Source organism: Mya arenaria, chromosome 16 (assembly GCF_026914265.1).
Source record: "Mya arenaria isolate MELC-2E11 chromosome 16, ASM2691426v1".
NCBI classification, from domain to species: domain Eukaryota; kingdom Metazoa; phylum Mollusca; class Bivalvia; order Myida; family Myidae; genus Mya; species Mya arenaria.
Window position 1 is genome coordinate 46,412,505 of NC_069137.1, and position 27,664 is coordinate 46,440,168.

At 38.7% G+C, this 27,664-nt stretch overlaps 1 protein-coding gene across 1 annotated transcript in view; it reads left to right on the forward strand.

Annotated features, from left to right (window-relative positions):
* Positions 1 to 25,221, forward strand: part of LOC128221722 (mucin-2-like) — a 103,585-nt gene extending 78,364 nt beyond the window's left edge. The window contains exons 6-9 of the mRNA XM_052930323.1: positions 7,661 to 13,198; positions 13,719 to 13,782; positions 24,434 to 24,653; positions 24,784 to 25,221. Coding sequence (XP_052786283.1) covers positions 7,661 to 13,198; positions 13,719 to 13,782; positions 24,434 to 24,653; positions 24,784 to 25,221 — 6,260 coding nt within the window. The remainder of the gene's footprint in view (positions 1 to 7,660; positions 13,199 to 13,718; positions 13,783 to 24,433; positions 24,654 to 24,783) is intronic.
* Positions 25,222 to 27,664: the final 2,443 nt, after the last annotated feature.

The window sequence follows — 27,664 nt, forward strand, 5'->3', positions numbered from 1 at the left end:
CTATGTGTAATATCAATGCGAACTATAAATTATGTTCAGTTTAGTGCCACTTATGATATTTCATTCCACATTAAAAAACACTAACATGTTCTTTAAAACCAATATCCTATGTTATGATAAAACCATTGCCAAGTTGGTAATTCGAAAAGACAAGAAATTATATCTGGTCAGAGTTTGACAAAGTCTTTCTAGATAGCGTGCTGGACTTGTTTTGCAGTTACTTTGAAAATATTCAAAAGCTAAACTGAACAAGACTGGAGCAAAAAACTCACAATACCAAAAGGGGTTTAGACTTACGAGATCATTCTCACACAACCTATACCATTAGTTCTTATCTACAAACTTAAGTCAACATAACAATTAATATTTTACATAAATATTGCAATGAATAAAACATATTGCAATAAGTGCCAATAACATAGCAATCAAGTATGATCACTATAGGCCGAAACATGAGATTTCAACATTTCCTGATAAACAAGAAATAATTTTACTTAACAATTTTCTCATTATTTACACAAGCTGAAAAAATGGTCTCTTTTTAAATACTTCACATATGTCATGGCTTTCATCATTCAAACTAACATTTCGCTTGTTATTTTAATATTCAATGATTTTGTAAACATTCATAAATGATGGTTAAAATTAACATTCATGTTAATCATGCCTACCAAAAACACCTGACTGACCAATCAGTATCCAATTTTGGCAGGGCTTATTGGTGGTTCATTGAAATCAACCATGACCTCCCACAATCTGCACTGATCAACAGTAAGTAATGAGTTGTTTCAATTGTTCTTATTTGCATAAACTTAGACAACGACTGCAGTGAATGAAATTTATTCCTCATCACTGAGAGCAGGAAAGTTTAGAAAATGAACGCAGCCGAGTTACATCTAGTAGGATATCAAATCCTACAAATGTATTCATCATTTTATATAACCGTATTTAGTAAATGTTAAATTTTTGAAAGTCTAAAAAGTTTCATTTTTTTGTATATCAAAGAACATTTGTGTGTATAATTTTGATGATATTTTATAATTCATTTAATTTCATTCTTGTTTCATTTAGTGTTCAATCCCAAGCTTTCTTGTTTACATTTAAGTGCAAGAAAAGTCACTTAATAATGATCTGAATAAATTCATTATAATGTAAGGCCACATAAAGGATATATTGTGCTTTTTGAAAATAACATTTTTTCATCTGTTTAAAATTATGTCAAATGTAGTGCATTGAAATTTTATTATGAGTTTAAAGCTGCACTCTCATTTTGACAACTTTTTTATTTTTTGTCTTGGAACGAGCCAATTTTTGCGAAAATCCATGGAAACTAGTAATATAAGACTGCTGACCAAAATTTAGATGGCTGATTTTTATATAAAAGTCAAAAAAATGATGTTTTAAGCGTTATTCTTAAACTGTAAGTAACGGTTTAAGCCATAAAACATTAATTTTCGAACGGAAATATGACAAACTACGAGCTGATTGTTTGTCTGTCTTCATTTTGTTTGTCTCAAATTAATAAAGCATTGGCTTCACTTGTTTATTATGAAAGGGACTGTACACCAGATTGGCACCAAAAAAATTGCTTTTTTCCTGTAACGAATCTAAGGACATTTTTTTAATAAAATATTTTACTCTTTGATATCGTTATTGTAAATAAAATACCAAAAAAATAAATAATTGCAGTGAAGTGTCGTATCCACTATGCTATGAAGACTTACCTAGCTCGCTAATATCATATAATAACGTCAACGGCAGATCACTCATAAGATATGAATTCTACTCGGTAGACATACCTAGTAATCTTTTTTTAATTGAAAAACACGAAATAACTGCTATTAATAAATCATTTGTAAACTATAGGGATCATAAGTTAGTAAGTTTCAATGCATTAATTGTACACATCGATACCAAGTTTATGTCAATTTTCTACAATTTTCTTTAAAGTTTTGCTTTTTTATCATTAACTGAGTACAGCCCCTTTAAACTGTACCTTATAATGTCTGTGACTTATCAACTATTTAATAGTAATGGTCAACAATCAAGATTTGTTTTAATTATCCAGGTTTCAAACTGCATTGTGTATGCGATTGGAAAGGTAATCTTGAAAGCTCACTTAGTATAATTTTTACAAAAAAACATTCACCCTGCAAGGTACTCATATTTGGATGATACATAAAGATTTGCACAGTCATTTATGTATACTTGCATTTATTGATAAAGGATACATTTTTCAAATCTTTGATTTAGATTGCAAAGTATAACTTATATAAATAAATCCCCACCAAATGCCCCGCACCCAAGGGACATTATGTTAAGCCCCATCCACAATGTATTTTCCGGGAAGACCTGGCACTGCGGGGCCACCTGAAAAAAAAACATGGCCCATTTCGCCGGCTATCCCCGGTATACCCCCGGATGTGGGAGCCGTTGTTACAATTGACTTGTGCATAATGATCCGTGTAGTGATCCAATCTCATGCCAAGATGATTTCTGGTCTGACATCGCGTGGTTAGTTATTCTTAAGCATAAAAAAACCTGGACAGCATTTGAGAAAGACTGTTGTGAGGTTAAATCATCATTACTTCACTATTCCACAACATTTGGTGATAAGGGAACTTTATTGAATATTTTGATTTAATTTTGTTCCCTAAACGCCACAAGTCAACTGATTAATTAATACAAATTCAATTCTATCTCCACAATATTCAGCTCTGCATTGTTAAATAAAACTCAAAAGTTACACTAAATTATTTAACCAAATACCTTTCCCACAAATATTTCACAAATTTATATTGATCTATCAACAACAATGCATCACCATACAGTATCTGACTGATTTTTGATTTTCATTCTTGGCTAGAAAACAAAAAGTGAGCACAAAGCGTCTTCAGAAAAAGAAGTTGTAATGTATGCACCAGTCAATTGTAACCACCCCACCCCCCAGAGAATAGCAGGTACTTTGACTTTCGGTCCAGCCAATCCCCGGTAAAATCCCTGCCCTGCGAGAACGAACTGGTGGTAAAATCCCGTGAATACCACCCCCCCCCCCGCACCCCGGGGATCTAAGGTAAGAGCAAATCCCTGATATATTTTGAGGGTAGACAAAACCACCCCAATCACCCAGCATTGCGAGGACACTAGTTCTGGCTTCCATAACTTTAATGTTGATATATATTTTGACTTGTGCATTTCACAGGGGCAGGTTGTATTCTTTTGACACACCACGCCTCTGTCCGTTTTTTTTTTGTTTTTTTGTTGTTTTTTTTATCAATTTTTAGTAAGAATATGATGTGGTAACTGTAACTTATGATAATTGGCAAAAAAAAATAAATAAATATTATCTTTGTATAGGGTGACGACTTGACCCTGAATTTCCATATATTTGCCGACATGACCCTGTTTAAGAAGCCATAACTTTATCAAAACTTTTGTGTCAAAACAACGCAACCTGCCCCTGTCTGTGGTAAGAGAGGAAATCAAAATTGAGCATGCAAGATTGTTTTATCAATGGCGATGGTTTATCACAATGTCATGTACTTACACTGAGAGTGGCTCCAAGACTTTTCTATGCACATAGGTAAACAATCATCTTATTCACTGATGCTGTGCACATATTCATACATGAATGAAACTTCATAAATAAGTATGCGCATATTTGATATTTTTTATCTCCATTTTGCAAAATTGAAATCACATGATTTTTTCAAAAGAACTTGGTATTGCTTGAAAATTACGTGTCAAATTATAAATGCTACCCACGGTAAGATGAAAATAAATCCGTTTGATGGTGGTAATCATTCAATGGCGGCTTTATTGATGAATTTCCTCAATAAAACACTATGAAATTCACGTCATCAGCATCCGGAAGTAGTGATAACATACATGTATGTCTGAATCATTCGGCCGCTCTGATCAGAGTAAATTTTGAGGTCAATAAGAAGACTGGTACCCTGATTTACTTTTCCTCAAAAATATGTATGGATACGCGGCATAGTATTTAGTTAACATTAATAGTATTTGAACAATAAATACCAAAAATCATGTTGTATTTGAAAATGTGCTAAGTGCCATACGATGATAAGTTAAAAAAACTTTGTATCGAAAAGACAATACCACGGAAACATGCAAATTATGTCGAAAAAAAGAACAGGGACCGACTTCGGAATACCAACATTGTATGCAAAGGATAACAATACTTTCCTGGTTGTTTTAGACCGCACGCTTTATTCGCTTTACGTATGAATTCACAAGACATTTCGAATGCACGACGGGCACCGCGGTTAGATGATACTGGTTTCTTTTCGGATAAAAGAGAAAGAAGGTACCAGTCTATCAATACAGAGCATTGAACGGAAAAATTTCGATGCGTACTTTTCCAATATGTTCATATTCTTATTGCATATAATCTGACCGTATGCAAGAATATTCATGTAGTTAACCCGATTAACTCACTCGCTACGTATGAATTTCTTGTGTTTCATTAAAAGAACATACAGTTAGCTTGAATTGTTAGGAGAACTATTTTTATTGGATGTTTTCATTGTAATCAGTTCTGGTACTACTTTGATTATTCAAATTCGCTAACGGCAATCCAATCAAAATACAGCGTATGAATACATTACGTCAGTGAACCCCCAGATGCGGCTTGAGAATGCAGATAACGCGTTTATGGCTATGAACTAGGCCACAAGTGCCCTAGTACAAAAATAAAGCTACGATCGTTTCAGGACGCCCGGACCCGAGCTACACTCTCGAGTGATCCGATGCTTCGAACGACCCGAGGAATGATTTTCGGGACTAAGCCTGTACCTCGACCTATCGCCAGTTTTCGAACGACCGCCTGATCGAACGATCGTAGTTCAACTGTATATTTTATTACATTTGCATAGCACCTTTAAATAATAATATATCTATTTTTCATTCCAAATCATTCGTTTTCTCTGTCCTGTATAACCAGACCATTTTAGTTTCCTCAATATTTTATTTTATAAGTCAAACACGAACTAGCGAACTTAATACGATCTGCAACTAGACGGTGTTTGTTGTCAAAATCTTCATTTTTCTACATAAAACGCATTCTTTCGTTCTCTTAAGATAATATTCTGCATGTTTTCATTAACAACATATATACATGTAATTGAAATCGTCTCACCTTCTCATAATTCTGCATAGCGTGTAATTTAAATCTCACGGAGAGAAACTTTATAAGATATGCTTTCGTTTCAATCCGATTCAATATATTAGTGCAAATATTTAAATTGTATTTAATGTGTATTATATACACACATATATATATATAGATATATTGAATAAAATATGTTTAAGTCAACTAGACGGTGGTTCAAGTTTTTTTAAATGTTTGCCACAAAATTATATTTTAACATAGTCAACTTTTTCTTTTTCTCTCAATAGATAATGATGAGTAGAGTAACCAGTCTATACTGTATAGATTATTTTGCAAAAGCTTTGAACAGCAAACAGAAAACTTTTAATATACGGTTCTTTTGATAAATCAAACAGATACTTTAATGCATTTTTTATGGCCTGAAATAGACACCTAAATGTTAGCAAACATTTTTTTTAAATATTTACCAGACGCTTGAAGAAAACCTTTTAAGATCGGATAAACATACTGATGTTCCGGTTAAATAACCCAAAGTCAATAGATCACAACTTAAAATTTCACATTATACTTCAAAAATGGCGTTATTTGAAACACGACCAAACTTCCTCCAAGCACTCATCTATGTTTGCATTAAGGGATATTGACGTCACTATAAAAGAAGATATGAACATTTCAACAGACTCTTGGGAAAAAGGTTTTAAGGTCACACACACTTTACTGGTCCAATAATATTTTCCGTACGTCGATTATTTTCAAATAAACTTCCATTATCCAAATGCAAAATAGTTGAGGTGCTTGGCTTTTTCTAAACAAAAGGAAGCAGCTTCGTTCAGACATTCATGTTTGCATTTCGCGATCATTTACTGATAGTTAAAAGCCACAAACGGAAGCAACATTAAAGACCTGACCTCGATATTAACAGTATTTAACTTTAAGTGTGTATTTTAAAGCGAGGTAAATGGGAAACCGTCAAATTTCCTACAGGCATTTATCCATGTCTTTATTGTGTACTACTTTACTAAGGGTTGACAGCCACAAATGGAAGCACAATTCTGAAATGACTATAAAGTAATAATGTGTTAATATATTTGGTAATGTTAATATCCATGTGCATTTTATTTTCAAATTTTAAAGAAACAAATCATCAACTTTACAAGTATGACCATCATATTTAAACTAATTATGATCAGTCTACCTTGGATTACCATTTCTTTATTTATATATTGTGGAATGACGCATGCATTGACCGCGACATATGACCAGTGGACCATTTCTGTCCAAAAGTGTTACACTGTCGATCCGGCTGACCGAACTATTCATGGACTATCCCTCCTACAGTGTGTTGATGGATGCATCAGACTTCCTCAGTGCACAGTGGTTGTTTATAATGAAATTGAGGAACATTGCAGTTTGATCTACAACGGTTCACCAGTAGACAACATCGCTCCTTAAGTTTTCCTGAATGCTGGATGTAATACAGGTAAAAGTTTTGTTCTTTCAGGAGAAAGTGTTTAAAAGAAAATCAAGGAAACTTATGCTGATTTTAATGTTACAAAATATATAATTACAGTCGAACCCCGTTGGCTTGAACTCCGGCGAAAATACCTCGAGCCTCGGGAAATTCGAGCCATGCGGGAATGCTTACTTTCAGTATATAGAAATCGGACTTTAGCAAGTTCGTTCCAACGGTGTTCGACTGTACATTACACAGTTATGTTTTTGCGAGAGAACCAATACTTATATTTGAATATTACTTATATTACTAATATATGAATATTATTTATTATATTTGAGGCTATTTTCAATGAAACTATGATCCCGTTTTTTAACTTCATTGCTATTCATAGGCCCACAATTTCATTAACCACAAGTATTTGCCCAGAAACCTCTGTTTCCCGTACCGCTTCAGCACTTCTACCCGGCATAATCATTCATTTTATTGACCGCAACAAATCAACCATATCTCGCCTTTTCCCTATCCGTATCTTCTACGTCATCTGAACGAATTATAATGTTAACGTCCTCAATCGAACACTACTTTTATTCAACTATATCTGCTAGAGTATCTGCCGCCTAAACTACTTCTACTTGACATGACGATAAGTTTTTTGGTTGAGAAATATTAAACGTTACGGGATAAGTATTGACTATACAGGGCAATGGAAACTGTATCGGATGAGAGCAACAGCCTCTTTATATTGATCCAAACGCCTCCTGGGAATTACTTCCTTTTTTCGAAAAATAAGATATTAGGATTAGTAATCCAATATGGTAAAATATGGTGTCGCCGAGTGGCCATACCTGGACAATAGGGGTTGCGTCATGAATGCTAGAGGCGTGATCTTTATCATTATGAACTATATCAACGTCAACTGAAACATTTTTGGACAAGGCTCCTTTCCGATGTAATATTCTATTTAACTCGATCCGGTCTTTGTTAAGTGTTCATGAATGATTATGATTGTTTAGAAATAAGAATTGTGTTTAAATCATCTATCGCTTTAACATCCCTTGTTGCACCTGCTTCAGCTGCACCTACTACAATTGATCCGACTACAGCTACACCTTCTACGGATGCAGATACTATAGCAGCAACTCCAACAGTTGCACCCACTACAGCTGCACCCACTACAGTTGCACCTACTACAGCTGCACCCGCTACATTTGCACCCACTACAGCTGCACCCACTACAACTGCACCCACTACAGCTGCACCCACTACAGTTGAACCCACTACAGCTGCACCCACTACAGTTGCACCTACTACAGTTGCACCTACTACATTTGCACCCACTACAGCTGCACCCACTACAGCTGCACCCACTACAGCTGCACCCACTACAGTTGCACCCACTACAGCTGCACCCGCTACATTTGCACCCACTACAGCTGCACCCACTACAGCTTCACCCACTACAGTTGAACCCACTACAGTTGCACCTACTACAGTTGCACCCACTACAGTTGCACCTACTACAGCTGCACCCGCTACATTTGCACCCACTACAGCTGCACCCACTACAACTGCACCCACTACAGCTGCACCCACTACAGTTGCACCCACTACAACTGCACCCACTACAGTTGTACCCACTACAACTGCACCCACTACAGTTGTACCCACTACAACTGCACCCACTACAGTTGTACCCACTACAGCTGCACTCACTACAGCTGCATCCACTACAGCTGCACCCACTACAGCTGCACCCACTACAGCTGCACACACTACAGACGCACCCACTACAGTTGCACCCACTGCAGTTGCACCCACTACAGTTGCACCCACTACAGTTGCACCCACTACAACTGCACCCACTACAGTTGTACCCACTACAACTGCACCCACTACAGTTGTACCCACTACAACTGCACCCACTACAGTTGTACCCACTACAGCTGCACTCACTACAGCTGCATCCACTACAGCTGCACCCACTACAGCTGCACCCACTGCAGTTGCACCCACTACAGTTGCACCCATTACAGTTGCACACACTACAGCTGCACACACTACAGATGCACCCACTACAGCTGCACCCACTACAGCTGCACCCACTACAATTGCACCCACTACAGTTGCACCCACTACAGTTGCACCCACTACAGTTGCACCCACTACAGTTGCACCCACTACAGTTGCACCCACTACAATTGCACCCACTACAGTTGCACCCACTACAGCTGCACACACTACAGCTGCACCCACTACAGTTGCACCCACTACAGTTGCACCCACTACAGCTGCACCCACTACAGTTGCACCCACTACAGTTGCACCAACTACAGCTGCACACACTACAGTTGCACCCACTACAGTTGCACCCACTACAGTTGCATACACTACAGCTGCACACACTACAGATGCACCCACTACAGCTGCACCCACTACAGTTGAACCGACTACAGTTGCACCCATTACAGCTGCACCCACTACAGTTGCACCCACTACAGTTGCACACACTACAATTGCACCCACTACAGTTGAACCGACTACAGTTGCACACACTACAATTGCACACACTACAGATGCACCCACTACAGATGCACCCACTACAGTTGCAACCACTACAGATGCACCCACTACAGTTGCACCTACTACAGTTGCACCCACTACAGTTGCACCCACTACAGTTGAACCGACTACAGTTGCACACACTACAATTGCACACACTACAGATGCACCCACTACAGATGCACCCACTACAGTTGCAACCACTACAGTTGCACCCACTACAGATGCACCCACTACATCTGCACCCACTACAGCTGCACCCACTACAGCTGCACCATCTACAGCTGCAACCACTACAGCTGCACCCACTACAGTTGCACCCACTACAGTTGCACCCACTACATTTGCACCCACTACAGTTGCACCCACTACAGTTGCACACACTACAATTGCACCCACTACAGTTGCACCCACTACAGTTGCAACCACTACAGATGCACCCACTACAGTTGCACCCACTACAGTTGCACCCACTACATTTGCACCCACTACAGATGCACCCACTACAGTTGCACCCACTACAGTTGCACCCACTACATTTGCACCCACTACAGCTGCACCAACTACAGCTGCACCCACTACAGTTGCACACACTACAGCTGCACCCACTACAGCTGCACCCACTACAGCTGCACCCACTACAGCTGCACCCACTACAGCTACACCCACTACAGTTGCACACACTACAATTGCACCCACTACAGTTGCACCCACTACAGTTGCAACCACTACAGATGCACCCACTACAGTTGCACCCACTACAGTTGCACCCACTACATTTGCACCCACTACAGATGCACCCACTACAGTTGCACCCACTACAGTTGCACCCACTACATTTGCACCCACTACAGCTGCACCAACTACAGCTGCACCCACTACAGTTGCACACACTACAGCTGCACCCACTACAGCTGCACCCACTACAGCTGCACCCACTACAGCTGCACCCACTACAGTTGCACCCACTACAGCTGCACACACTACAGCTGCACCCACTACAGCTGCACACACTACAGCTGCACCCACTACAGTTGCACCCACTACAGCTGCACACACTACAGCTGCACCCACTACAGCTGCACACACTACAGCTGCACACACTACAGTTGCACCCACTACAGTTGCACCCACTACAATTGCACACACTACAGTTGCACCCACTACAGTTGAACCGACTACAGTTGCACCCACTACAGTTGCACCCACTACAGTTGCACCCACTACAGCTGCACCCACTACAGATGCACCCACTACAGCTGCACCCACTACAGCTGCACCCACTACAGCTGCACCAACTACAGCTGCACCCACTACAGTTGCACCCACTACAGTTGCACACACTACAGCTGCACCCACTACAGTTGCACCCACTACAGTTGCACACACTACAGCTGCACCCACTACAGCTGCACCCACTACAGCTGCACCCACTACAGTTGCACCCACTACAGTTGCACACACTACAATTGCACCCACTGCAGCTGCACACACTACAGCTGCACCCACTACAATTGCACCCACTACAGTTGCACCCACTACAGTTGCACACACTACAATTGCACCCACTACAGTTGCACACATTACAGTTGCACCCACTACAGTTGCACCCACTACAGCTGCACCCACTACAGTTGCACACACTACAATTGCACCCACTACAGCTGAACACACTACAGTTGCACACACTACAATTGCACCCACTACAGCTGCACCCACTACAGCTGCACCCACTACAGTTGCACCCACTACAATTGCACCCACTACAGTTGCACACACTACAGTTGCACACACTACAGCTGCACACACTACAGTTGCACCCACTACAGTTGCACCCACTACAGTTGCACACACTACAGTTGCACCCACTATAGTTGCACATACTACAGTTGCACACACTACAGTTGCACACACTACAGTTGCACCCACTACAGCTGCACCCACTACAGCTGCATCCACTACAGCTGCACCCACTACAGCTGCACCCACTACAGTTGCACCCACTACAGTTGAACCGACTACAGCTGCACCCACTACAGCTGCACCCACTACAGCTGCACCCACTTCAGCTGCACCCACTACAGCTGCACCCACTACAGTTGCACCCACTACAGTTGCACCCACTACAGCTGCACCCACTACAGCTGCACCCACTACAGCTACACCCACTACAGCTGCACCCACTACAGTTGCACCCACTACAGCTGCACCCACTACAGTTGCACCCACTACAGCTGCACCCACTACAGCTGCACCCACTACAGCTGCACCCACTACAGATGCACCCACTACAGTTGCACCCACTACAGCTGCACCCACTACAGCTGCACCCACTACAGCTGCACCCACTACAGTTGAACCCACTACAGTTGCACACATTACAGTTGCACCCACTACAGCTGCACCCACTACAGCTGCACCCACTACAGTTGCACACACTACAATTGCACCCACTACAGCTGAACACACTACAGTTGCACACACTACAATTGCACCCACTACAGCTGCACCCACTACAGCTGCACCCACTACAGTTGCACCCACTACAATTGCACCCACTACAGTTGCACACACTACAGTTGCACACACTACAGCTGCACACACTACAGTTGCACCCACTACAGTTGCACCCACTACAGTTGCACACACTACAGTTGCACCCACTATAGTTGCACATACTACAGTTGCACACACTACAGTTGCACACACTACAGTTGCACCCACTACAGCTGCACCCACTACAGCTGCATCCACTACAGCTGCACCCACTACAGCTGCACCCACTACAGTTGCACCCACTACAGTTGAACCGACTACAGCTGCACCCACTACAGCTGCACCCACTACAGCTGCACCCACTTCAGCTGCACCCACTACAGCTGCACCCACTACAGTTGCACCCACTACAGTTGCACCCACTACAGCTGCACCCACTACAGCTGCACCCACTACAGCTACACCCACTACAGCTGCACCCACTACAGTTGCACCCACTACAGCTTCACCCACTACAGTTGCACCCACTACAGCTGCACCCACTACAGCTGCACCCACTACAGCTGCACCCACTACAGATGCACCCACTACAGTTGCACCCACTACAGCTGCACCCACTACAGCTGCACCCACTACAGCTGCACCCACTACAGTTGAACCGACTACAGCTGCACCCACTACAGCTGCACCCACTACAGCTGCACCCACTACAGCTGCACCCACTACAGCTGCACCCACTACAGCTGCACCCACTACAGTTGCACCCACTACAGTTGCACCCACTACAGTTGCACCCACTACAGCTGCACCCACTACAGCTGCACCAACTACAGCTGCACCCACTACAGCTGCACCCACTACAGCTGCACCCACTACAATTGCACACACTACAGCTGCACCCACTACAGCTGCACCCACTACAGTTGCACCCACTACAGTTGAACCGACTACAGCTGCACCCACTACAGCTGCACCCACTACAGCTGCACCCACTACAGCTGCACCCACTACAGATGCACCCACTACAGTTGCACCCACTACAGTTGCACCCACTACAGCTGCACCCACTACAGTTGCACCCAGTACAGCTACACCCACTACAGCTGCACCCACTACAGCTGCACCCACTACAGCTGCACCCACTACAGCTGCACCCACTACAGCTGCACCCACTACAGCTGCACCCACTACAGCTGCACCCACTACAGCAGCACCCACTACAGCTACATCCACTACAGTTGCACCCACTACAGCTGCACCCACTACAGCTGCACCCACTACAGTTGCACCCACTACAGTTGAACCGACTACAGCTGCACCCACTACAGCAGCACCCACTACAGCTACATCCACTACAGTTGCACCCACTACAGCTGCACCCACTACAGCTGCACCCACTACAGCTGCACCCACTACAGTTGCACCCACTACAGTTGAACCGACTACAGCTGCACCAACTACAGCTACACCCACTACAGCTGCACCCACTACAGATGCACCCACTACAGATGCACCCACTACAGCTTCACAAAACGTACCATCGTCGACAAGTGAAGGTCAGTGTTATTTTCATAGCGAAAAAAACGGGTTTTAACGGCCGTAACGGATTTAAAATGCAACGAAAACCAGCTACATCTATACATTTTCTGGTTTAACGTTTCCGGTTTATAAAAAAAAACTTTTCAAACTTACTTAGATAACTATCATAAAGATTGTTTTTAGCCACGGAATGACATTACTCTTTATACTGATACACATTTTGACAGAAGCCGTTCAGTATATTGTTTGTTGAATCATTGAAATTATCAACAAGTGATCCAAGTTTCACAAGAAAAGTAAATCGAATAACAATGCTCGAGGTAATAGTTTAAGAGTAGTATAGTAGAACAAGAGCCCGTCTTTTACACATGAGATTGTGGGTTCGATTCCGACTTGGAGTACTCTATCATAGACTCTCAAAAATAACCCAAGTACTGGTATCTATCAATTGAACGGACTACACAGTGAGTCTTTAATCTATCAGCTTGCTTCACAATTGCGCCAAAAGAAACTTATGCATTTCGGAATCTATTTCAGCTCCCTTGGTAACACAGTGGGCGGAGACCGTTATTGCATTTTCTTCTGAATGGGACAGCCCGAAGTAAGTCTGTCGGTTTCTCGTTATAGCAAAATATAGTTTATCCTTGTCAGCATCAAAGGTTAGACCATATTATTAATATGTCAATGTTTTGTTTTACAAAGTTTCATCTTCATGTACATTGGTTGTCCCTAAAGTCTCATTGCTGACGCCAGGGTGCAATGAGACATTAACCAAATAGTACAATAGTTTAATTTAACAAATGTGCGGTGTTATCGATAAAAAATGACAACATAATATACGAATAATTTATGAAACATTGATTATAAAAAGGTAAAGAAAACCAGCGTATTACATTAAGTTTCAAAAGTGGTTAAAATCCTTAGATTTAAACATCCGTGCATGGTTTATATGTTGGCATATAATTTAGAAAGTGTTTACCTGGTTGTTCTCGTCATAGTAACAAACAAATTCGTGAAACACAAAAAAGTTAGGATTCCTACAACAGTTTTAATGACAGAATGAAAATGTCCGAAATGGTGACATAAGGCGATACGGTATGATATGGAAAATCTGAAATGTGTTTTTTTCTGTTTGAAAGTATTATTGCATGAAGTGCCATCCTGAAAATACTGACTACAAAAAGTTTTAAGTGTACGGTACATTTGTTTACATATTGTCAGAACATTTTTGTGATAAAATGATAAAACAAAAACAAAATCTCGAGAAACCATGGAAACAGTATGGCTGGAGAAACAACAAAATAAAAGTTGTCATTTGAAGTGAGATGTAAATGAGTTGTTAAAAATAGGAATCGGAAGCCTCGTCGTTCACAATAAACTGCGTTTAATTTATCCGGAAAAGGGAAACTTTGATGGAACCTAAGACCTAGGCACATGGAACAACACGTTAAATAATTTGCTAATAAAACACATCGGCCATCATAATGACCTGATTTTACGTCGCCGCAAGCCGCGTATAGTGTAGACCTGCCTTTAAGATCAACATATTTTTTACTGTTCTGTACAATATACAAGATGCAAGAATCTTTACTTAAAGCAATGTATATGCTAACAAGAAATGTTTATTAAGGTATATTACATATACCCAAAAGAACAATGTCGGTGTAATTTGTCATCATACTTTTCGTTCTTAAGGTTGTGAAGGAGTTCTGCCTTTATGTGACGTAATACGTATATTATGTAGCATTTGCATAGTGTGTTCGTCGACAAAGTATATCTCTTCAAACTCATCGTATGTTACCTAAATACCTGGCAGAATGTTTATTGGCATAATTATTCGGACAAGTTCGATAGTCAGTCATACAACTCTACTCACTCAATAGTTATCACCCATTTACTTATAGAACTTACCTTTCTGATCAATAATTGTATAATCCTTTGTCCGATCACCACCAAATTTGGTAAGATTGTGCTTGCGTTCAACATTTGGCAAGAAAGTTAAGTAAGAAGAAAGTATGTTTCCTTCAATATTCTATTGTTTATTTTGGAACATGTTTTCGAGAAAAAGTGTGCAACAGTGACCTCGAGGGAGTAATAAGGTTCTGTGCATGATTTGTGTACTTGGGACCGGATATTGTGCTCGACTCCTCTTCAATATTTTAATAATTGATGCATCTTCAGTTTATTTTATATGAAAATAGAAGAAAAATGTTCGGGACCAAGCTCAGACCTCGAGGGACCGCCGGCTCTCGGACGACCGCAGTTTTACTGTAGTGATGTGTGAATGCATATGTTATCTCTTTTTTTGTTTTTGTTGTTGTTGTTGTATTGCTATCATGTATCATTCGTTATATAAAAAACAAATCTGCTAGTTGTTGTATTACTTGAAAGGTATCAATTTGTATTGGATTAAACTATACTCATAAAATATAAACAATACCATAGACCTCCTCGACCGTCTAATTATTTGGCGCGGTTTTGGGCTATCAATAAATCAAATGTCAAAGTCATGGTCAAGAGTATCATCTTAACTTTAAATGCAGTTTAAGTTTGACATTATGTCTACACTTACCTAAAACGTGTTGCAACAATAAATAATGAATGGATTTCTTTTTAAAACACTTTCATTCAGTCGCCTACATATATCTGACAAAAGGCGCTAAGAGGGCTTTATATCTGATAAACTTTTCCTGTTACATAAGTTTTAGATATTTTAGGTTCTGAATAGCATTATACTATATAAAGCAAGTGTTTTTTCTTAACTTTCTTAAATTATTACACAGCCATTATAGTCTCGTTTTGGTTTGTTTAATTGTGGTATGCTTAAAAAAAAGCAATTCCATTGCACGTAGAAACTAAAAGAGGATATGTCTTAGGCCTAAAAACAATGCATTTGGTTCGGGTTACCCGACCCTACCTACGGAATAGGCGCCGACCCTGCCGTTTTTATAGTCAGTTTGAAAAAAAATGAAAATCTAAAAACAAAATCTTTTTTTATTTTTTTTTTTAATATGTAGTTTAAAACCTTAAATGCATACACAGGAGTTAACTTTAACACCATTCTCCAATGATGAAATTGACATTCTTATATAAAGCCTAATGAAAAAATAATAGAAAAAGCCTACCCTAGCTATTTTTGAAAAGGATGTTGCCCTAACCAAACAATTTTTTTTTCATATGTGTTAAAAATTAAACGAATACATTGTGTTTAAAGACCGCGACAATGACCGCAGTCATATACGAATTCCCAATCCTCATGAAAATTGTGCAAACGCAAGCCTTATTTATACTTGCACTCAGGCAAGGCCCATTCGGCGAGTGCTCCAATAAGATTGTTAGTCACTTCAGGTTTTTGGAGCTTATTGCACAGACGAAATGTAATCCTGGTAAAAACTTAACTGGTTCTTTAACATGCACCAGTTTATACCACTGTTACACGGGACCCCCATTTACGTTCTTTCATTTATTACGCTTAACACATTATACATGTGAATAGAGGTAGACATTCTATATTATGATATGTTATAATATAAAAAACAACAACTAATGAACCAGTTTTTTGGGATCAGATGTTAAAGCATAATATATTTGAATATGAAAAGACATAAGATACACTTAACCATTATAAGCTATAGCCGAACTACTCATTTTTAAAATACTAGGTTATATTGCCAGGTGGGTTTCGCAATGTTTAAAAATAACAAAAGATATGAATTTGCTTAAGTCGAATAGCTTTTGAGGATCATTCTCTCACATTATCTTTTGGATGTATATAGTTTTGACATCATTTCTATGTATAGCTGGTAAACATTTCCTTCTTTCATTTGCAAAGTGTGTGCATTCCAACACTCTTCCGGAAAAAAAAGGGTTTACTTTCATGACCGCGTTTAACATACTTTATTTAATGACTACGAACGGCATATTCGTGTAACTTGATCGCAAAATATCACGTGACCAATCGGACATTCACTGGGTCGTGGTGGGAGAAGGCGAATGTCAATCGGAGCACCTCGGCCATTTTCCATCGAAAACAACCTTGGATGTATGCCCCAGCATTTGTAAGACTAGTTCATCAAATTATGAATAATAATAGTTATAAATTGAAGTGTTTAAACGCGTAATTGCCAAAATTGGCACTACTTAGTTAAAACTGTTTCAACAAGAAGTGTATTATTGTCTTAATATTCAAGATTCCTAAGAATTAAGACCCGAGACTTTACTGCTAAATTGAAATTACTACGCGATCTACTTGCAGCATACTGAAATGTAAAGAGACTGACATTGTAAACTGTCCATATACATCCGATGTAGCTCTCGAAGGAAAATTGCTGTGGTGCTCCGAGTGGTCAATAGTAAGTAGGCAAAGTATAATTTCAAACACTAAGTCTGGTTAAAGTTTAATATTTTATCAACACTCCCTTTACAGTTTATCGCTTTAAGCATGCCAATTAGAAGCAAGGACGTCGTGCACTCTATCTTGGTTAGTAGTGTACATGAGTGAGTCGGTTTATTTAAGCCGTATCGTTACATTTTGTAATCCACTAACCCAAAAGTATTAGTTCATGCATAAAAGAGTATGGAGCCCTTGGCTGGTTCATGACCCTGTTGTTTTTGGTAGTGTAATGATCAAGGCACAGAGGCCCTTATTCAATATCGTTCTTATCCTTGTCCTTAGAAAGTCGATATATATTATTTTGCCGTAACATAACACTTAATTATCCACCTATCTCAGTGTATTAGTTCATGTACAGAAGAGTAGGTTCATGGACCTATTGGTTTTGGCATCAATAGAGAAATGATCAAGGCCCATGGGCGCGGGGTGGGGGGCGTATGCAATATAGTTTTTATTCTTGTCCTTAGACACGCCTCAGTGATTCCAATCAGTAGTAATCCAATGGCCAGTTATTTGTACAGTCCAATCACAACACTTGGATTCTTGTCTTAAAGTTAAGTGAAATCTAACGAGGTTATTAAATACTGCCCTAAGGCAATGTTTATGGAAAACATTTTCTGCCCAATAACACAAAAACGGTTTAAAATATAATGAAAAGTCATTAGTTGGATGCCACTGACTAGAAGATAACCCATATTTAAGGTCACGACCGCCAACGAGTTTTGGAAAAGTTTGTCCCGCACAGTAACTTGAAAAACGTTGGAACTAAGACTATGGAACTGAAGTAGCTGCTTGCTATCTTTTATCTATTCATGTATGGTAGAGTAGGTTTATGACCATATTGTTTATGGCTTCAGTAACGTAATGATCAATTATTTTAGGGCTCGTCGATCAAAAGTAAAAAGGTCTAGGTATTTGTTTTCTTTTTTTTCCTAAAACATTTAAATATCTATACATGAATAGATAATATAAATCGACTTTCTAAGGACAAGGATAATTTGATCTTTAATCTTTAAGACCAGAAGAAGACCCCTATTGTTTTAGGGCATGTATATCAAAGCTAAAAAAATGATATTTGTGAAAGGTCTTTCAGCACAACATCTGAACAACGATATGATATAGTATCAGTACTATTGTGAATTGGAAAAGTTCAGCAGTGGATGAGCTGTTATGGATTTGAAACTGGGTCTAGGCATTTTTTTTTCATTTTTTCCTTGAAAGAATCTGCAAGCAATGTATTTCATAAAGCTACGTTATGCAAAAGTTTAACAAATTCTGATGAAGCGGCGATTTAGAAATAAATATCTTGTTTTTATGTCAGTTTTATTTGTAAACAACATCAAGAAATTGTCTAATACAACAACAGCATCGTTTACAACAACAACAACACAGACAACAGAAATACACAAACACATAAACATCAACTACAACATTTGTGAATGCATTAGTGATGTTACACCGCAACATCAAGGCAAAGCAGAATGTAAATACGTATTTGATTCTTGTACAATGGAATTTAGGAAACAAGCCCCAAACCAACAAGTTAACAATAACCCTGCGGAGAGACACAAGGGTGAAGGCCCAACTTAGCCCCAACGAGTACAAGGTTACAGTACAGCAGCAATGACAGATAGGATAATTTATGCAGAACATTCTCCTGATAAATGAATGTTGGGGATACCGCTTTGGAACGTTCAGCAATATATAATATATATGTATATATGTATGTATTGTTCAGTCTGGATTGGGTCTATAGTTGGGCTTCAAACATGGTTTATTATGAATATTTGACTTCTGAGCTTGTCCCTGTAGATTTCATTGTATTATTGAGGCTTACCATTGTTGGGCTATATAAAGAAATCGACTTTGAACGCATTATGTGAACATTCGGATTGCCTCATTTTTTCCATACGATGATAGAGAAAGTTCATTCAAACTCAATATTTATGAAAATTCTCTTTGATCGATATCACCTATTTTATATAAAGAGCACATCTCAAAGAATATTATCCAGATGAAGATTACCTAAGTTATAACGCAAAATAAAATAAAAAAACACAGTGAAAAAAACAACAACTTACAAACATGTACATGACATTTAACGCTGATGTATTTGTTAATTGATTAGAATGTGTAATTAAAATGTAAACACTCACATTGCACATTTCAGTGCTCATATGTTTTTGTATGGATATATGGGGGTAATTGTTCGTTTAAGTGTAAGATTGTAATTTATTTCACCGACTGAGCTCCAAAAGCTTTATTTTATGAGTGGCCTGACCACGAGTTAAAATGTTCTCACGAGGTGAAATATATTGGGATCTTACACTGAAACGAACAATTATACTTTATATTACATGCATAAAATGAATATTTAATGACAGTTAATTATTGTGTTTTTTTTCCAGGAAAACGCGCCAAACTGTATGCGAATGTAACGTCATTTCGAAATAAAGTCGTTGAAATTGTGTCCAAGCCTTTTGTGCGCTTAAGTTTAATTTGCAATTGAGAGCTGGCTAAAATTTCAAAACGGTGATAAATATCAAAATGTTATTTCAATGTTTGAAGCAGAAAAATATCGCAAATCTCTATTAACCAACATAAAGCACTTTAAAATACTATCATATGTGTATTTTCTAACGCTATCATACAAATTGGTGCACCTTAAACAGGCAGTCCGTCGGCTAAAGATGGTGTTTCGTTGACGTAAACTAGGGGTTCGTCGTCTTAAGCTAGTGATTCGTTGAAGTTAAATGGGGGTTCGTTGACTAAAGCTAGTGATTCGTTGAAGTAGACTGGGGGTTCGTTGACTTAAGCTAGTGCTTCGTTGAAGTAATCTTGGGGTTCGTCGTCTTGAGTTAGTAATTCGTTGAAATAAACTGGGGATTTGTCGACTTAAGCTAGTGAATCCTTGAAGTAAACTTGGGGTTCGTCATCTTAAGCTAGTGATTCGTTGAAGTAAACTGGGGGTTTGCCGACTTAAGCTAGTGACTTGTTGAAGTAAACAGGGGGTTCGCCGACTTAAGCTAGTGACTCGTTGAAGTAAACTGGGGGTTCGTCGACTTCAGCTAGTGACTCGTTGAAGTAAACTGGGGGTTCGTCGACTTTAGCTAGTGACTCGTTGAAGTAAACTGGCGGTTCGTCGACTTCAGATAGAGATTCGTTGAAGTAAACTGGGGGTTAGTCGGTGTATCCTTGGAGTTTTACAGCATCGTATTCCTTCCACTTATTCGTACTTCCGGTAATGTCGATACGGATCCTATTAGACTCACAGCTGGTCGTCTGAAACCAACAGAACGATCTTGCGTATATCTTCAATGCAAAACATTAATATTACTTGTTTTGGACGATATAGAAGGACCATAGTATCAACGATTGTATCGTAAAATTAAATTGTTAAATTAGTGTCCATCCTTTTGTGGTAAGGGTCAGCGTTAGGGTAAGGGTTAGGGTTAGGGTTATGATAAATATATATTGACAACATGGTGGTATAAGGCAAAACATTTGAAGAAAAAAATGGAACCGTCGAGGTTGTTTTAGAAGAATCGGAACTGCTTTGAACAATGACTAGTTGAGTTCTTAAAAACTGAAGCTTTAAAGCATACAATATGGACCTATCGACCAGGTATGCTTGACCCTTACTGTATACACACTACCAAATGATAAACAATTAAGCTGTGTGAAGTTAGCTAAACATACGACATTGGACATTCAAAATCGAATGTTGTGCTGGCACGACATTGGACATTCAAAAGTGAAAGTCGTGCTAGCACGACATTGGATATTGGACATTCAAAATCGAATGTTGTGCTGGCACGACATTGGACATTGGACATTCAAAAGTGAAAGTCGTGCTAGCACGACATTGGACATTGGACATTCAAAAGTGAAAGTCGCGCTAGCAGTTAGCACATTCAAACCAATGTGTGACATGTTTTATGAACGAATGTTTTTTTTACCGACTTTAAATTAATTTTGATCGCATGCAATATTCGGATTTTTTGTTTGTTTGAGATATTGTTTTGAAATTATTTGAAAAGGGTTAGAGATCACAAAGCAATGAACCATTATAAAATTTATTAACACCAAGAAAGCATTGTCATGACGATTCCATCGCAATATTTGAAACTTAAGCATGATTCAGATATATATGATGTCACATATGCAGAGAAAGATTCAAATGAATATACTTATGAATGGTCGTGGATTATATGTAGACAAACAGTGATAATGCTTTCAAAATGGCATATTTTTAATAAGCTTAATTGTTTACACACCACTGCTACACATCTAGTACCATTTATAAAGGAAGTGAAGATAATTATATCCACAGTATATAATGACATATGGAAAATATAGACATGCATTGATGATTCCTACAAGTATAAATGTAATCGTCCGTACATCTTTTTTATCTGGTTTTACGTCAACACAAAAAAATATTGTCAATGAGTCGATAAAGTAACCTATTCCTGCCTGTCGACTTGTTTTTTTATCGACTCAGTTAGTCGAACATGCTACGTCGTCTTCATTTGGTAAAGTTTATATGAAATAATTGTGTTCGATAAACCTTTTTGATATTTATAAGTCGACAGAATTACACAAAGCGTTTTATAATCAATCGCATCGACATTAAAGATTTCAAAATGACGTCTTCATCACATACGACATAAAGTCTTATAGGTTTTACAGAATATACAATTTATACATATAAAATTTGACACCAGAGCCATTGGAAATGGCATCTTGGGCAGAACTGACAATGGTTAAAGGGTTGAAAGGAAACAAAGCGCAAATAATTATTTAAACCCAACAAATGTGCACTTCAGTATGTGTTTATCTACAGAGCTTTAGAATAATTATATTACATTAATGAATGTGTCTGCATTTACATGGGAATATGTATGTATATCAATCGAAAGGATTTGTTTTAATACAACTCTCAATAACAATGTTGCGGACTTTCAAATACAAGTTTCTTTGTTAAATATGTGTTAGGTACCTCAAATGTATAATATTGTCGGACATGGATGAGACTTAAGGCAACATACACACAGCTAAACTTGTCAATGCATAAACCATTGGCGATAATGCTACATTTTGATGCATGGGGATCCCATATAATTTTGGTATTATTTTAAAGGGTACTCCTGACAAATAATTAATGAGTAAAAATGACCTATGTCCAACAATTATTATTTGTATACTGGTTGTCGTTTCATTATATTTTTTCTCTTAATATTTACCACTTCCATTGGATGTCTAAATAATATTTGGTCACTATGAATAGACAGATATACGTTATTATAAACCATATTTTAAAAGCCAAGTTGAATGTCGTTATTTAACACAATAATTTGAATGGACAAATTAGAATGTCCAATGTCCAATGTCGTACTAGCACGACTTTCACTTTTGAATGTCCAATGTCCAATGTCGTGCCAGCACAACATTCGATTTTGAATGTCCAATGTCGTGCTAGCACGACTTTCACTTTTGAATGTCCAATGTCCACTGTCGTGCCAGCACAACATTCGATTTTGAATGTCCAATGTCCAATGTCGTGCTAGCACGACTTTCACTTTTGAATGTCCAATGTCCAATGTCGTGCCAGCACAACATTCGATTATGAATGTCCAATATCCAATGTCGTGCTAGCACGACTTTCACTTTTGAATGTCCAATGTCCAATGTCGTATATTTAACTAACTTCACACAGCTAAACAATTACGCTTTAAAGAAATGTTTTTTCTTGGTGTACGTCTATATAGTGGTTTATACTAGTATTTTGAAATTAGCAGTTATGGCTATTGGTGCGAAGATTCCAAAATGACCAAAAATCGAGTTAACTTTCAAATTGAACACATATAACATCTATTAAAGATGCACTCTTACTCCCAGATAAGATTTACCACAATTAATAATATTGTTTTAATATTAAAAAAAGGATTAATAAATGTCAAAAACAATGGTTCTTACGAAGGATACCGCGTTTAATTTTGAAAGAAATGAGCATTAAATATTGTATTTCTACCTTATGAGACCATAGTAGACCACAGTAAATCTTTTAGCATTCACCAATCATTTAATATTTTTGCGCTTTCTGCTATTAAATACACGGTTACAATCTTGTTATCAGTAAATACTATTCTCCATTAATGCATTATTTGGTAAGTAGTTAAAGGTTAATCAGTCAAAATTTATGTTTGTTATACATGTGCATGTATTGATTTTGAATAAGAGTGTCACTTTAAAATATGCACTCTAACTCCAAAATAAGATGTAGCACAATTAAAACAATTGTTTTAGTTTACCGACTTTATTACCGCCATATAAATTTGTGTTGGTTTACATTACCAATGTCGGGCTAAATATCCGAGACGTTTCTGACGTTAAAAACGACGCAGCTTCCCATAGGACGATGTATGACCCACTATCCCTGCAAGATATACTTGAGACAGATCCTGGGTTTACCGTCTCATATATGAAAACTGCCGTTATATGGACTGTCGTGTTGAACTCCAACTGCAATTTGAACAATAATACAATTAAAACATGTCTTCAAGGAAATGATCGAACCCCACTATCACCAAAAAAACAAATCAAATCTCAATGCTAATGCACCAGTCAATAAACACGCCCCCCCCCCCCCAGGTCCGGCGAATAGCGGGGACTTTGGCTTTCGGTCCAGCCAAGCCCGGGTAAAATCCCCGTCCTCCGGAGACGAACTGGAAGTAAAATCCTCGCCAAATGCCTCCGCACCCTCACTTTTCCACATAAAACATAGTATAATACAAATCGTGTGCGTTTTTATTCTCAAAGAATGTGTTCATATAAAGGTTTTGTCAATATTTCAAAGAAAACTAATTCAAGTGCCTAAGGTGCGTAATGGTTCCGATTCCAATGTACCAAAGGTGCGTAAGGGTTCCGATTCCAATGTACCAAAGGTGCGTAAGGGTTCCGATTCCAATGTACCAAAGGTGCGTAATGGTTCCGATTCCAATGTGCCAAAGGTGCGTAATGGTTCCGATTCCAATTTACCAAAGGTGCGTAATGGTTCCGATTCCAATGTGCATAAGGTGCGTAAGGGTTCAAATTCAACGTGCCTAAGGCGCGTTAAGGATCGAATTAAAATGTGCCTAAGGTGCGCAAATGTTCGAATTCAAACGTACCTAAGGGGTGTAAAGGTTCAGATTCGACGTGCCCTAGGGGCGTAAAGATTCCAATTCAAACGTGCCTAAGGGGCGTAAAGATTCCAATTCCAATGTGCCCAAGGGGCGTAAAGTTTCTAATTCAAATGTGCCTAAGGGCCGTAAAGACACCAATTCCAATATGCCGAAAGGGCGTAGAAGCACCAAGTCCAATGTGCCTAAAGGGCGTAGAAGCACCAAGTCCAATGTGCCTAAGGGGCGTAAAGCACCGATTCCAATGTACCTAAAGGGGCGTAAAGACACCAATTCCAATGTGCCTAAGGGCCGTAAAGACACCAATTTCAATGTGTCTAAGGGCCGTAAAGACACCAATTCCAATGTGCCTAAGGGCCGTAAAGACACCAATTTCAATGTGCCTAAGGGCCGTAAAGACACAAATTCCAATGTGCCTAAGGGGCGTAAAAACACCAATTTCAATGTACCGAAAGGGGCGTAAAAACACCAATTTCAATGTACCTAAAGGGGCGTAAAGACACCAATTTCAATGTGCCTAAGGGGCGTAAAGACACCAATTTCAATGTACCTGAAGGGGCGTAAAGACACCAATTTCACTGTACCTAAAGGGGCGTAAAGACACCAATTTCAATGTGCCTAAGGGCCGTAAAGATACCAATTTCAATGTGCCTAAGGGCCGTAGAGACACCAATTTCAATGTGCCTAAGGGGCGTAAAGACACCAATATCAATGTGCCTAAGGGCCGTAAAGACACCAATTTCAATGTGCCTAAGGGCCGTAAAGACACCAATTTCAATGTACCTAAAGGGGCGTAAAGACACCAATTCCAATGTGCCTAAGAGCCGTAAAGACACCAATTTCAGTGTACCTAAGTTTCGAATGTACTAGTGTACAAAGGATGAATAAATAGAAATAGCTGCCTCTTAACCCAAACTGTTATTGGGCTTTTAAAGCTGCACTTACACAGATTAACCGTTTTTACATCTCTTCTTATACATTGTGTTTTATTTGTCTTGCGTGATTATCCTTAAACCAGTGGCAAAAGATCAAACCGCATATTTCCGTTCCAAAATTAATGTTTTATGGCCAAAACCGTTACTAACGGATAAAGAAAAATGCATAAAACATAAATTTTTGAGCTGAAATATAAAAAATCTGCAATCTAAAGTTATGTCAGCAGTCTTATATGACTGGTTTTCATTTTAAGATAAACAATAAAAAAGTTGTCAAAACGTTCAGTCTGTAAGGGTGCACCTTATAAATGGGCACCAGTTCTTATGAAGGGCAAGCAAAGGGACTAGAGAGTGTTAATATCAGTCTACATATTTCGAGCTAAATAAAGCCAGTATAAACTTAATAAACACCAGGTACAGGTAATAATCACATAAAATACATGTAAACCTCAATAAATTCGTCCTTGTTTCTCGATGAAGGTTGCCATGCATACCAATCGGTAGTTGACGATGGGAAGACGTCTGGTTCACCCAGTATCATGGTTGCAGAAAAACTGAAAATAAGAATTGTAACTAAATATCTGTATTTATATATATTCATTTCAGCTATTCTATTTCAAACTTGAGAGTGGATTTTGCACACATGCTTTTTGTTGAAGCATATGTGCAATTGGGATTTTTGTTTTCCAAAAACATATTCTTTCAACTGGAATTACGTTGACGTCGAATACTCATCTGGACCGCACAAGTGCGTAACTAAAGGGTTTAAAAATAATTAAAATAATGAAAACATATTGACCTACAATATACCGTTGGCGCGAACTCACAGGGACCTGCGAAAATACCTCGAGCCTCTGAAGATTGGAGCCAAGCGGGAATGTTTAACTTCAGTTTAAAGGAATCGATCCAGTTTGAGCCAACGAGGAATTTGAGCCAACTGACGTTAAGCCAACTTAGACTGTATGCATTTTTATGAATCATTCAGACGTACGACAATTGGTAATTGAGCATGCGACTTCCTTATTCATCATATATGCAGTATGAATGGTAAGAAATGGTAATATATCCTGTTTCTCTGTTTATTGCAACTGTTTTGAATTTGAGTTAAGAAGTATTATGGGTTAACTGATAAAACATGCTTGTTCGGATATTAACGTTCGTGCAAAAGAAATAGCGATACTTATAACGTCGAATTTGACAAATCGCAGTCCGAAACTTAATAAAAAAATGACTTCATAACGTTATGTGATTTATGAAATCATAACGGTACAGAGCGGGTGAGAAATAAACATTTGGTTATGAAATGAAACACCAGAAACTGTACGTTAAAGATGCACTCTCACAGATTTACCGTTGTTACAACTTTTTCTTATTAAATATAAAAAATTTATCTTGAAATGAGCAAATTCTTGCGTTAATATCTGCAAAACAGTGATAAAAGACTGCTGTCAAAAGATCAGATAGCTGATTTTCCGTTCGAAAAATAAAGTTTAATGGCTTAAAGCGTTACTAAAGGTTTAAGAAAAATGCTTAAAACATCATATTTTGAACTTAAATATTAAATTCTGCGATCTATTTTTTATGAGCAGTCTTATATGACTGGTGTTCATGCAATTTCGCATAAATTGGCTCGTTCCAAGACAGAAAAGAACTTTGTGTAAACGGTCAATCTATGAGTGTGCATCTTTAAAGCAGCATAGGAAAACATTGTTTAAAGTAACAATTCTGAGACCTAACATACATTAAACGAGAGACAAACTACACACTACTTTTTCTTCCTTGAATTTAAGTCAAACAACGTTGGCTCGAACTCCTAGGGAACGGCAAGATTTTCCCGAGCCACGGGAAATTCGAGACAAGCGGAAATGGTTACATTTATCAAATAAAAAAAGGTCCTGTACATCCAGTTTGAGCCATTTAAAAAATCGAGCCAAGCAAGTTCGAGCCAACGGGGTTTCGACTGAATGTTGA